Genomic DNA, 13831 nt, shown 5'->3' with positions numbered 1-13831 from the left:
TCGTTATTTTAAAAGCTAACTAATTAGATAACATGATAGATTGAATGACGGATGTGGTGACATTTTGTTACGTTTATCAAATTCATTAACTTTTATAATGATGAGTGACAAAGTTACATATAGGATAACATTTTAGAAAGTTTGAAGTTCAATTGTAAATTAGTGATATCAACTCTCTCGTACATATCAATTGTTATGGGCATCACATTAATTGTTATGTATGCATTATTAGGTTTTAAGCCTCTTAGTGTAATTACTCTGCGCCACAAACAGTCCCTAAGTTAGAAGTTGAGTTGTATGTGATTGCAAGTCCTCTTTCAGGCAACACGACAGAGAGAATTACAATCACAAGATAGAACCGATCTAAGTATATTGATAATCACGCCGATAATGTAAACAATAAGAACATATATTGATAGGAACCCTGTCATAGAATAAAGAGAATTTTACTCTATTACATCATATTCGGTAAAGTGAACTAAACAGTACTCTCTACAATATCAAGAAGGTAAATGTACAACCCAAAAGGCCCTCGACCCCACCTTCAACTCAGCACTCCATAGCATTGATGCATAAATAAATTTAAAAAAAATAATAATAAGGGAAGGCGAAACTCAAACTAAAGCAATCCAAAAAACTGTCCAATCATATAAAGTAATTAGCGTCCAACATGTCCTGAAAGTCTTGCATGTATACTTGTCTATCACACACAATCACTACTACAAATCGAAAATAAAGAAATGCAGCTTTGGGAATGAATTCTACAGACAACTTGCATTTTTATCAAGGTGGCTTATTTCCCAAATGGATTTTGTTACTTGTATATAAAAATTGTACATAAAAGATTACATAAAATGATGTGGAGGGAAAAGATTGAATGAAAAAGTTGATTGTATTTTAAATTGGCAAATGATAAAATGACATGTGACATTTTGTAACTCATTATGTAAAGTTTGATGTACATGTAACAAGGTCCTTCCCAAATTATAATAGGAAATGCTGTCGAGAAGAATTAAATAGAAGAATGAAAGAACCTTTTTGGATTCCGGAGCTATAAATTCAATCAAAGAACTTGGAAGTGAAAATTGAGTCGAAGATATTTTTGTTCAAGTTGTACAATACTGGTGTAAAACGGTTTTCTGCCTTACTAATTCGTGAAGATCATGGACAATCTTAAATACGGCGTCTGGCCTTGCAAGCCTCAATGTGTTTTGTGACATGGCTATGAGTTTGTCTTGCTTTGGACCAAACCACTGAGAGACTATGTTGGCTATCTCTTGTGGGGACCTGGAGAATTTCCCACATCCATTTTCGACAACATATGGCACATTCCCAGCTTCCTGCCGCAAACAAGAATTTAAGTTACCATTCTATACCATGTTCAAAAGGGCACACCGATCTATGATGAACATAGAATACACAAAGTACGTGTTTGGAACTAGACAGTACAATCAGGAAACTGGATTTTAAAAATAAGAAAACCGATCTAAACATATAAACACAATTACTACAAGTGGATTTTTTGGGCAAAATAGAGATATAGCAGAGAATACTGTGGCTACCTGCCCGGCAATGTAACCATTTAGAATTATAGGAAGTCCTCGAATCATAGCTTCCGCAATAGTTCCTGGTCCAGCCTGCAAAAATACCATTTATCAAATGGGTGATAATGTGTTCTCTTTTTATTTTTATTTTTTTATTAAGCTTGATTGGGAGAAAGGTTGGAACTAGAAATTTGAGTTACTGACAAGAGCCATGTACCTTGGTAATGATGCAATCGCAAGCACCCATGCACTCTTCCATTTTAGTGACGAACCCCCTGACCTAAAAATGCATAGAACTTTTTCTGTAAGTCGTGGAAATACATACTAAGGTTCTATCTGGTCTTGGACGTTAGTATGGAATATGGGATGAGAGCAAAAATTAAAGAAAAATGATATTCCACACCTTTACTTTTCTACGACGACAATGAACTAAGCCTTGTTTCCAATAAATTTGGAATCCAATATATCTATATCAATTTACTTCATGTTCCATCATCTTGTTCTATAACTCGAACCTCTTGAATAGTTCACTTCCATTTCTTAATAGTCTCGTCAACCCCTACCGACATATATTATGTGGTTAAGCTCTTACAAGAAATTACCACACAATCCTTGCACAACGAACTATCTACATTCCGAGAAGGATGAAATTTGTTTGACTAAACTTTTGCTCATTCTAAAAGTAAAAGTGATCTTTCTTTTGAAGCAAATTTGAACTAGTACTAAATCATAAGTGTTGAAGATACCGGAAGATTATTGGAGATTTGATGGATTATTTGTTTCCTTATGTGTCAATTTATTATAGTCAACATAATATTCTTTCCTTAGTTGTAGATATAGGATATATTTACTATTTTGGTATGTATCGTACTCCTATATAAGAATTCTACACGGCTGGAATAAGACAACAACAGTTTTCTCTCTTTTATGGTCTCTCCATTCTACTTCTTGCCCGGTTTCATGGTATCAGAGCCTAGGGTTCTTGAGTAGGTAGGATGAAAAAATTGACCATGAAAGGGGCACGCAGAGATGATGAATCCAGGTCCACTACAACAACCTCTGAACCCAACTCTACAAGTGCACGCATGACCTCAAATTACTTTCCCAGGGCTGAAAATACTTCCCTTCAACTCACTACCACCCGACTGAACAGCAATAACTATCTGCAATGGCCTCGAACTGCTCTCATGGTGATTCGTGGTCGTGGACGCCTTGGATACGTGACTGGAACTACACCAAAACCGAATGAAGATGATCCTGCATATGCAACCTGGGATGCTCAGAATTCCATGGTAATGGCTTGGATAGTTAATTCAATGGAAGAGGATATTAGGGAATCTTATCTATATTATTCAACGGCGAAGGAACTCTGGGATGCCATTGCAGTAGCTTTTCAGACTTTGAAAATTTTGCCCAACTGTTTGAGCTCCGAAACAGAGCCCGAAATCTTCGCCAAGGTGAATTGGATGTCACACAGTATTACAGTTCCCTGCAACGGCTGTGGAGAGAGATCGACATGTTCGTGCAAATTAATTGGGATACGCCTAAGGATGCTGAAAAGTACAAGAAGCAGGTGGAGAAGGAGAGAACATATGATTTTCTGGCCGGATTGGTCCCTGAATTAGATGAAGTTCGTCGAAGACTACTAGGTATGAAGCCAACCCCTGCAATTGACGAAATTTTTGCAGAAGTGCGCAGGGAGGCCAGTCGGAAACGTGTAATGCTTGGAGATTCCAAGCAATCTTCAGTGGAAACCTCTGCCCTTACTGCTCATGGACAATAACCATCACGGGTAGCCACAAAAAATAATACTTGGTGCGAACACTACAATAGATCCAACCATTCAACCGACCGGTGCTGGGTTCTTCATGGCCGACCTCCGCGAACCAAAAGCCATGGACCCGAAGTGATGGGAGACCAAATTTGGTTCACCGCGAGGAGACCCTGATGCGTAGCTCTTCCGGTCTACAGAGTTCGGCCGAATCACCGGTCACAACCCACTCGTCGGCTGCAACCCAATCGGAGAATGTCTCTCTCTCTCTCTTACCAAAGACCAACTTGAGCAACTATATAGACTTCTCACTCCTTCAGTCCCGACATCTAGTTTAGTGGCTGAAAGAGGTAATTGTATGTCTACTGTAGCGGGCAAAGGTAACTTAAAGCACGGGGTTATTGATTCGAGGGCCACTGACCACATGATGGGATGGCTAAATTATTTAACTCTTACTCACCGTGTCCTGGACATTTGAAAGTAAAGATAGCCGATGGGTCACTTTCTTCAGTTGCTGGAATCGGAACTATTAAACTTACTCCATATGTTGAATTAAAATCTGTTTTACATGTTTCGAATTTATCTTGTAGCCTTCTATCTATCAACAAATTAACTAAAGATTTGCATTGCAGTGTCAATTTTTCTGAGTCAATTTGTACTTTTCAAGACCTGACTTCGAGGAAGAAGATTGACTTTGCTAAAGAATGTGGGGGACTATACTATTTTCAAGAAGACGCTTAATGGAATAAACAAGCTCACACTACAAGTTGCGAGTCTATCTCTCGAGAACAGAAAATAATGTTGTGGCATTGTCGTTTAGGTCACCTGAATTTTTCATATCTCAAACATTTATTTCCATCTCTATTTAGCAATAAAGATATGTTTACTTGTGATATTTACCAATTAGCTAAACACGCTCGCTCTTCTTTTCAGTCCCATGATTATAAATCGTCATCACATTTTACTTTTATATATAGTGACTTGTGGGGTCCATCTAGGGTTAAGAGACTTACGGGTAAACGCTGGTTCATAACTTTTACGGATGATCATACGAGAGTATGTTGGGTTTATCTCTTAACGATAAGTCCGAAACTGCGCAAATTTTCAAAAACTTTTACTCTATGATTCAAACCTAATTTGATGCAAAAATAAAAAAATTTCGAACTGATAAAGGGAGGGAATTTTTTAATCAAGTATTAGGAAATTTTCTCACTGAGAAAGGTATTCTACATCAAAGTTCCTGTATTATTACTCCCCAACAAAACGGAATTGCAGAAAGAAAAAATCGACATCTCCTTGAAACCGCTAGAGCCCTTATGTTTACTAGTCATATTCAAAAACTGTTTTGGGGAGATGCAGTTCTCACTGCCTGCCATCTCATAAACCGAATGCCTACAAGGATACATAACTTCACAACTCCGTTAACGGTTCTATCAAACGCTTACCCACAAATCCGATCTATACTCTCTATACCCCTAAAAGTGTTTGGTTGTACCGCCTTCACTCATATCCACGATCACAACCGTACTAAATTGGATCCTAAAGCTAAAAAATGTGTGTTCTTGGGCTATTCTCCGTCAAAAAAAGGGTATAAGTGTTATTCCTCATTTACTCGTAAATATTACATATCTATGGATGTTACATTCTTTGAGTATGTTCCCTATTTTTCCCAAAATTCCCCTCAGGGGGAGGATCGTGACGATGGAGGAAATTTTGATGGGAATTTTTGGGAAACTACACCACAAATACCTATAACACCCATAACAAAATCAAGACCTCCCATGTCAAACGAAATTTCACCCACTAATCCTTCTCCGCACAGTCTTGACTCCCCTATACAACCAAGTTCAATGACAGGGGGAGACAAACAACCTACAATTGTACCTGAGCTACGTGTTTATTCCAGGAGGAGAAATCCTGAAAACGTGGAACACCCCACAGTCCAACCGCAAAACCATGAATCTGATCTGGAGTTAGGTAATCTCTCTTCACCACAAAATGACTCTACTAATGATTTGGATGTTCCTATTGCACTCAAAAAGGGAGTTAGATCTTGTACACAGCACCCTATCTCCAACTTCATAGGGTACAGTCATCTATCCAACTCAGTTCGGACTTTAGCTGCAAACCTGTCATCAATTGAGATACCAACATCTGTTCATGAAGCCTTATTAATTCCAGAATGGAGAAGGGCAGTTGAGGAAGAGATGGGAGCCTTGAATAAAAACAGAACTTGGCAGATTGTGGAAAAACCTAAGGATAAGTCAACCGTTGGATGCAAATGGGTGTTCTCGATCAAATACAAGTCAGATGGCTCAATAGAACGTTATAAAGCCAGGTTAGTAGCAAGGGGATATACGCAGACATATGGAGTTGACTACCAGGAAACCTTTGCTCCAGTTGCAAAATTAAATGCAGTGAGAGTCCTTCTAACACTAGCAGCAAATTTAGATTGGAAGCTTCAAAAGCTGGATGTAAAAAATGCCTTCTTGAATGGTGACTTGGAAGAAGAAGTATATATGGAACTTCCTCCCGAGTTCGATGAAGCCAAGATCCAATGAAAGGTTTGTATACTGAACAAATCCTTATATGGGCTAAAGCAATCTCCACAAGCCTGGTTTGGTAGATTCATGAATGCTGTTTGTCAACAAGGATACAAGCAAGCCTAATCTGATCATACTATGTTCTACAGAAAGGCAGACAGAAAGATTACCATTCTAATTGTTTATGTGGATGATATAGTTTTAACGGGTGATGACTATGAAGAAATGGAGAGGCTGAAGAAAGCACTTTTAGCTGGATTTGAAATAAAAGACTTAGGCCCTTTACGATATTTTCTTGGTCTACAGGTTGCAAGAAATAAGAGTGGAATTTCCATTTCACAAAGGAAATATGTCTTGGATCTTTTAAGAGAAACGGGTATGCTAGGAAGTAAACTGGCAGATATTCCAATAAATCCCAATCATAAACTTAGGGATTGTTTAGGAAGCTCACCAGTGGATAAAGGAAGATATTAGCGCCTGGTAGGAAAGCTTATCTACTTGTCACACACTAGACCTGACATTGCGTTTGCGGTTAGTGTTGTGAGCCAATTCATGCATGCTCCATTTAAAGAGCATATGGAAGCTGTTTACCAAATCCTGAGATACTTAAAGCGTACTCTTGGCCTTGGACTCTACTTCAGAAAGAATTCAGAAAGATATATTGAAACACTCACAGATGCTGATTGGGAAGGATCAGTAATGGACATAATATCCACAACAGGCTATTGCACCTTTGAATGGGGAAACCTAGTAACCTGGAGGAGTAAGAAGCAACTAGTTGTAGCCAGTAGAAGTGCTCAGGTTGAATTTAGAGCTTTGGCACATGGAATTTGTGAAATAATGTGGTTAAAATTACTGTTAGATGAACTCGATTTTCAGGAAAATGGGCCTATGAAAGTTTACTGTGACAATAAGGCAGCCATAGCAATGTCTCATAATCCTGTTCACCATGAAAGGACTAAACATGTTGAGGTTGATAGACATTTCATCAAAATGAAGATAGAAACTGGGACAATATGTATGGTATACTTGCCTTCATCTAAAAAGGCTGTAGACTTATTAACGAAAGGTTCTTTAAACCCATGTTTGAGAAGATGGTGGACAAGTTGGGACTGTTCAACTTGTATCGTCCAGCTTGAGGGGGAGTGTTGAAGATACCGGAAGATTATTGGAGATTTGATGGATTATTTGTTTCCTTATGTGTCAATTTATTATAGTCAACATAATATTCTTTCCTTAGTTGTAGATATAGGATATATTTACTATTTTGGTATGTATTCTACTCCTATATAAGAATTGTACACGGCTGGAATAAGACAACTACAGTTTTCTCTCTTTTATGATCTCTCCATTCTACTTCTTGCCCGGTTTCAATAAGCCAACCCAAATTCAGTAGTACTACTACTTGACCCACCCCTAAACCAAAAAATTTCATGCACTCATTGATAACTTGAGTTAGCTTTCATCACGTGACAACTCAAATCTTCCTAATAAAGATCATATCATGAACAGGAATTGCCTGAATCAAACCAAACATGTCCTCCCAGAATTATTGCATTGATGCCTTGGCATAATCCTATTTTTGAATAGGCACTATAACACTAATCAACTCTTCTCATGTAAGAAGTCTAACTAATATTATCATATCCCATTTAACTTCTACAACCTCATTTTTTAATCAGATCAAAGATTCTTCCTGGCCCATTCCTATTCTTTTCCCTATCTATGTAACAAAGGTTTATATCGTGCTTCTCTAATTCTTTCGCATTATCTCCCACACATTTGACCTATTGTATTAGTATGCAAATTATATTGATTTTCCTAATGCATCACACATGCTAGTTCTAAGAAATTGCCCATAAGTGTCTTTTTTTCCAAAGTTCCAATCATAATTCTAAGTTCTATAGCAGCCTTCTCCCTTAAATATCAAATCCAAAATGTCTCCAACATACTTGAATATCATGTAAAACAGAAAGAAAAAGATGCAAGCAGATGCACGTCGCCCTTTATTATGTACATGTAAGCATGCATGCAACTACCACGTGTTTTCTTTTTTGAAAGAAATAGGTAACAGTTTTTCTTCGGGTTTGCCCCACTGGAATCCAAAGTCAAAACAGAAGCACTATCCACAAGGCTACATTTCCAGGAGGGAGAGAGAGACCCTTGCTAGCAGAATGTAATCTGTGATCTCAGGCATATATTTAATTCTTGTTTAAGCCCCATTATTTATATCAAAATACATCCTTCAACAGTGATTTCACTATATTTCAACCACACAATCTTTATTAAAATAATATTACACGCAAATCCAAAACTTTTATTTATTTTTTAACCACACATTTCTCATCAATACACTATTCAAAATTACATTTTTTGGCAAAAATGGGGCTCAAACAAGGGCTGACTTTTGAAGGAATAAAAGAAATAATTCAAAAAAATGAAAAAATAGCCAAAAAAATAAAATAAAATAAAATCTTCTAAGAAGTAGAGATGATAGTGGCATAAGAAAGAATTTGGATGTTATGGTACATAATAAACTTGAGCTGACTATTTACAATCTCATTTTGCATAAGATGCCACAATTCAAACACCTACAGAAAAGGAGTGAATGCTATTGCCTCTTTACACAACATAATTTGATGATGAGTTATTACAATGCCAATTGTAGGAAATTCTTAGGAGTTGTTACCTGGACAGGAACCTTCCAATTTATTGACTGTAATCTGCTGGTGAGCTTTTTATTGCGGCCACAAATCACGAGAACCTGACCTATTGGTTCACCATGAGCCTCGTCATATAATGCATCACCAAGTTCTCTGGCAGTAGCCTCGATGGGACCCATTCCTTCCCCACCTCCCATTAGCAAAACAGCAGGGAGGTACTTGTCCATTCCAAGCTCTTCCCTAAGTTCATCCTATAAATCCAATACAAAACAGTCGGATATTAGTGTTCTATGTTTCGAACGTGGCACAAAAGGCTTGCAATCCAGTGGTGATTGTGCAGATAAAGTTACAATGTCCAGTCATATTCCAAAGCCACAAAAATGCTAGAAAACTCGTGTTTCTCCTTCCAAAATTATAATCCCTGCCAACAGAGAGAAGCTTGCACCACTAAACTCTACAAGCAAATAATATAAAGTTCAGAAGCCAAGTTATCACCAACTGCAGTCCAGAATTTAGAGAGAGAGAGAAGGAGAAGAAAGAGCAAAAAAGCGATCAAAAGGGAGAACAAAGGAGGTACAGTATACATTGCATAATAGAAAGGGAAAAACCAATATTCAAGCAGTTTTTGAGCGATACAGGGAAATTGTCTTTGTTTGTTTTCACTAGAAACAAGATCGGAGAAGAAGCAAGCACCATATCCATGCCCAAGTTCACTTGAAAACCAATGTACAATTGATAGCACTGACAAAAAGTCTACAGGCAAATTAACCTTAAACTTTAGAACTGTAGCTCAGCATTTTTGTTTCATTCTCTTTCCTCCAATTTCACACGTGGTTTTATTCTTTCCTTTTCATTTTTATGGAGGAGCTGGACTGTGATGAAGCATATTTAATGGTAGAAGATAAAAAGTCCAGAAATGTCATTCATTTCTTTCCACTCAACAAGCCTTCCCAACAATTATATTTAGAATGGACTACACCTGTTCTACTTCCCCAACTTCACTGGTTCATTGAGGGTAGAACCTTCTAGAATCAGAAAGTAATCAATTATCTCAATTAATATATTCACCGATTATAACTTTAGACATCTCCACTAGGAAAAAGTCAAAGACCTAGAATACACTATATCCATAGGGCTATATCTTTTATTAGAGCAAAAGGCCTCAATGACGATAATTAACTCCTTTATGAGACCGAGTTGCAAACCGTCAAGCGTGTACCCGGCCACACTTATGATGATTTGAATGGATCCAAAGCCTATTACAGACCATGCTTCAAACCAAGTTCCATCTCATATCTTGGGCGAAATAGGGCGAATCACCCTAAATGATTGTGGAATTCAACTGTTTTAATACACTAATTCTGGCATCACCCTCCATTAGACCACCAAATTAAACAATGTCGGTTGCAGTGATTCCTACTGGAAGTGGTTATGGCTGATGTAGCCGAGTATAAGCAACAATAGTTAGGGAAAAATACATATCGTGTGAAAAATAACATCTTAAGCCATGCACATTCAGAGGTAATGCCAATTATCTTTAACTTAATATTAAACCTACCTTTTGGTGTTCTAACTTATATGATTCAGATATTGCTCACTAGCTTATTGTTAAGAGGAGTTGTTTCATCTTAAAATGTCAATCTTATTAATAGAAGTAGCTAAAACCTTTATAAATTGATCTATGTTTTCATCTTTATTCGATGTGGAGATTTAACATGTCCTGCCCTACAAGATGGTGGTTTGTTTGAGCAAACTAATCTTGAAATTCGCGTGCTCATTTTTTGGAGACTTAATCGGATTGAATTACTCATTAAAACTTAATGGACTTTGATACTATGTTAAGATTTGTGATTTCATCTTAAAAGGTCAACCTTATTGAGATGAGTAGTCCAAACCCTCATTCAGTGTGGGATTTTATCCCATAACACCTATAATGAACCAAGTTTGCTGTTTTCATCCATTAAATCTCATAACAACTCAAAAAAGTACCAATTTTTTGGTGAATGATTAGAATACAAATGGATGTTTTTAACCTCTGTACTCTATCAGCTGCAAAGATAAACAGCTAAAAACTGGAGAAGATTCAAAATGTATGCCTTGCAGAAGGGGGGAAAATGGGAAAAGAACACGACCTTAGGGCGAATAGGCTTCACAAATGAAGGCCGCACAGGAAGGCCATAAACCTTCATTTGAGAAGGCTTAAGACCAGCTCTCGATGCTCGTTTGGCCACCTCCTCTGATGGGCAATAGCATCTAGTTACAAGCTTGTGAAACCTACTCACAAGATGACATAATAAATCAAACAAACTTTAAGACTACCATAAGAGGAAAAAATGGCTACTGAGCATACCATGTAGAATGGCAAGTGCACAAATCCGTTACAACAGTGGTGAAAACAATCTTCTTTAAGAGGCCCTTCGCCCTCAAGATACGGAGCGGAACATGTTGCATTAAAGGATGTACACTGATAATAATGTCTGGCTGATATTTCATCAATCCTTTAGCAACCTCTCTATGGATTTAAAGAGTGTAAAAGAAGGTGAGAACTTGTAAATCAGATTAATAAGATGGCTTTAGCAGACAAAAATCACAAATATATATACATTTAACTCAATTAACAAGGAGAAGGGAAGGGGGAAGGGGGAAGGGGAAGAGGACCATCAGGGATTTGCATATGTTTATGTAATGGTGTCAAATCCATGACTTTTAGTTCAGGACTAAATACATGACACAATTTCTAAAGACTAAAATATAAAGCTACAAATAAATTTTAACCCTTGTTTGAGCCCCATTTTCCCAAAACTCATTTTGAACCATACATTTTTGCAATAAAATAAGTTTACACTTCAGCCCATGTTTTTTTTCCCTACTTTATAACCACATATTATCCAAAAAAATCACCATTCCAAAATCTATTAACCCAAAAAAAGGGGTCTCAAACAAGGGCTTAATATGTGGATATTGGCCCTAGCTCAACACCAGAGTGCATGGTAATGTCACAGTTCAAGATCTTGCTGCATGTGTCCACATACCAAAATTTGGTATAAATGTGCGTTTATGATTCAGTTGCAATCAATGCCATTAAACAAAAAAGTGTCGAATCAAGCATAAACAATACAAAACTGTTACAACGTTTCTTCCAATAAATGGAAAACAGACAAGAAAACATGAAATGGTAAATAGGGATCAATTTAAAAAGGGTGCGACTGCTAAATTATGTAAATTTACCAATTAGGAACATACAAATTTTACCATTTACAGGTCATTTATAAGCTTAAGAAACCAAATAGCCTAAGTAAACCAAATGATTTTCAATAGTAGAAAATTATATGTTTGCTGACTTCACAGGTAAATTATTCCCGAGTGTAACCATCAAGGAAAAACTAGTCACTTACATCCACATGTTAGTCACATGAATTTATATACAATTAGAAATAACCTCACCGAGCTATAAAAGTCGACGTTGCAGCAAAATTGGATTGATGAATAACACGCGGAGCAGAAGCATAATATGTCATTCTCCACAGTGAACCATGTTTTACAAGAAAGTTATAACTCTTTGGCAGTTGATTAAAAGGCCATGGAGTATGATCTGTCCATAGATCAGTAATAAACACCTGCAATGGAACATAACACAATCAAGAAGTAATAGCGAGGAAACTAAACTGTGAGACTGAATTCAAATTTTCACAAAGGCTTTTCACATACAAATTTCAAATGCAAATAGCAGCCATAACATCAAGTTGAACATCTCCTCTAAAATCTTAGCAGACAAATTTATTTATCTAACCGTTGTATTCAACCCTATACCCCCAAACTTGTATTTCATATTTATTGCCTTCACAGTTCCACAGTCTACGTATACCCAGAAAACGCTCATCGAACTTACACAGAATAATGAACAATAAAAGTTATTCGAATCCATCAAAGACTGACCTGATAATCATCTCCAAACTCTTCATTAAAAGCAGCCTTAATGGCTTCAGCAGACGCTCTGTGACCCCCACCAGTGTCACTCATCAAAATCAAAACTTTCTTCGGAATTCCAGATTCAACACCATTTACAGGCGCTCCCTCTGATTCCTCCAAAACACCATTCCCATCATCTCCTAACCCATTATTCTCACTGGAGTTAATCCGAACCGAGGCAAAACTAAGTGGGATTCTCTCACAGTGGAATTTAATTGCTTTGTTGAATTGATTCAAGGCTTTTCTAATGCTAAAGGAAGCACCCTTGGTATTCAAACTAAATGAAGCCACAGCCTTTGTCCTCTTCTTAGCATCAAAATACAAGCAGTTGGATAAGAATACCGAGGGTCTATCACGATTAAGCTTAGAATAATTGACTAGATAAGAGCCCAATTTGGAAATAAAACCAAAGGGATTTGTGGGTTCTTGAGTCACAGTTGAGGACTGCATCTTTGGGGGTGTTTGTGTGTGGGTTTAAGGAGTGGGTTTTCTTTGTATAGCAACAAAAATTGATTGTTCGAGGAAAACCAAGACACACGCGGACCAGAACACTACCAGAGAGTGAGGAAGAAGCGGAGACGGAGGGAATTTGGAGAAGGGTTAAGAGCCACAAAGAGAGGATCTAGTGGGGGACTGAAATATAATAGTAATGTTATAAACATTGTAATATTGCGTGAATTTATGTGGATATTTGAAAGTCATTTTTATGTAAAAATATATTTTAGAATACTAAATTTGATGAGTAATGTGTGGTTGAAAATTAAAGAAAAGTTTTTAATTTACGTATAATATTATTTTAATAAAAAACGTGAGGTTAAAAAAAAGAAAAATGCATTTAAAAAAAAAAGGGTACCAAACGGGGGCTAACAAATTATTATTGGTAATATGAACTCTAATGCTCATTCAATTTACAAAATAAAAAAATAAAAATTCTCTTATGGCAGAACTCTTAAAAGGTAAGTTGCTCTACAAATTTTATTATGGAGTTACAATTAATCTTTAGTGACATAAATCCGTCTAACGACATAAATAATCATATAATTCTTAACTGTCAAACCTTATGAAAGCTAGTTGTTATTTCAACTCTCAACTTGAGTACATGCCTAAATAACTAAAGTGAATGACATTTTTTACTACAATTATATAACAATTTAAAGAAGACTTGGGCAGTTTATGTGATTGGAGATTGATTGTATAATTAAAATAAAAATTTAAACACTAATTTCTTCCTTTTGAAAAAAAAAAAAAAAAGGGGGTTGAGGACAGTTTATGTGATTGGAGATTGATTGTATAATTAAAATAAAAATTTAAACACTAATTTCTTCCTTTTGAAAAAAAAAA

The 13831-nt window shown here is 36.7% G+C and overlaps 1 protein-coding gene across 1 annotated transcript; it reads right to left on the bottom strand.

Annotated features, from left to right (window-relative positions):
* Positions 1-959: 959 nt before the first annotated feature.
* LOC111374436 (probable monogalactosyldiacylglycerol synthase, chloroplastic) lies at positions 960-13058 on the bottom strand. Its single transcript, XM_022997102.1, has 8 exons — positions 12458-13058; positions 11966-12138; positions 10872-11033; positions 10654-10795; positions 8548-8772; positions 1762-1824; positions 1563-1637; positions 960-1340 (listed from the first exon to the last, which is right to left on the bottom strand). Exons 1-8 carry the CDS (start codon positions 12938-12940, stop codon positions 1107-1109), a joined length of 1557 nt encoding a protein of 518 aa, XP_022852870.1. The 5' UTR covers positions 12941-13058; the 3' UTR covers positions 960-1106.
* Between the last annotated feature and the right edge of the window lie 773 nt (positions 13059-13831).

The sequence above is a fragment of the Olea europaea genome, unplaced genomic scaffold, assembly GCF_002742605.1.
Source record: "Olea europaea var. sylvestris unplaced genomic scaffold, O_europaea_v1 scaffold1251, whole genome shotgun sequence".
Classification (NCBI taxonomy): Eukaryota; Viridiplantae; Streptophyta; class Magnoliopsida; order Lamiales; family Oleaceae; genus Olea; species Olea europaea.
The sequence above is the reverse complement of the archived record's forward strand: the minus strand, read 5'-3'. Positions and strand labels throughout refer to the sequence as shown.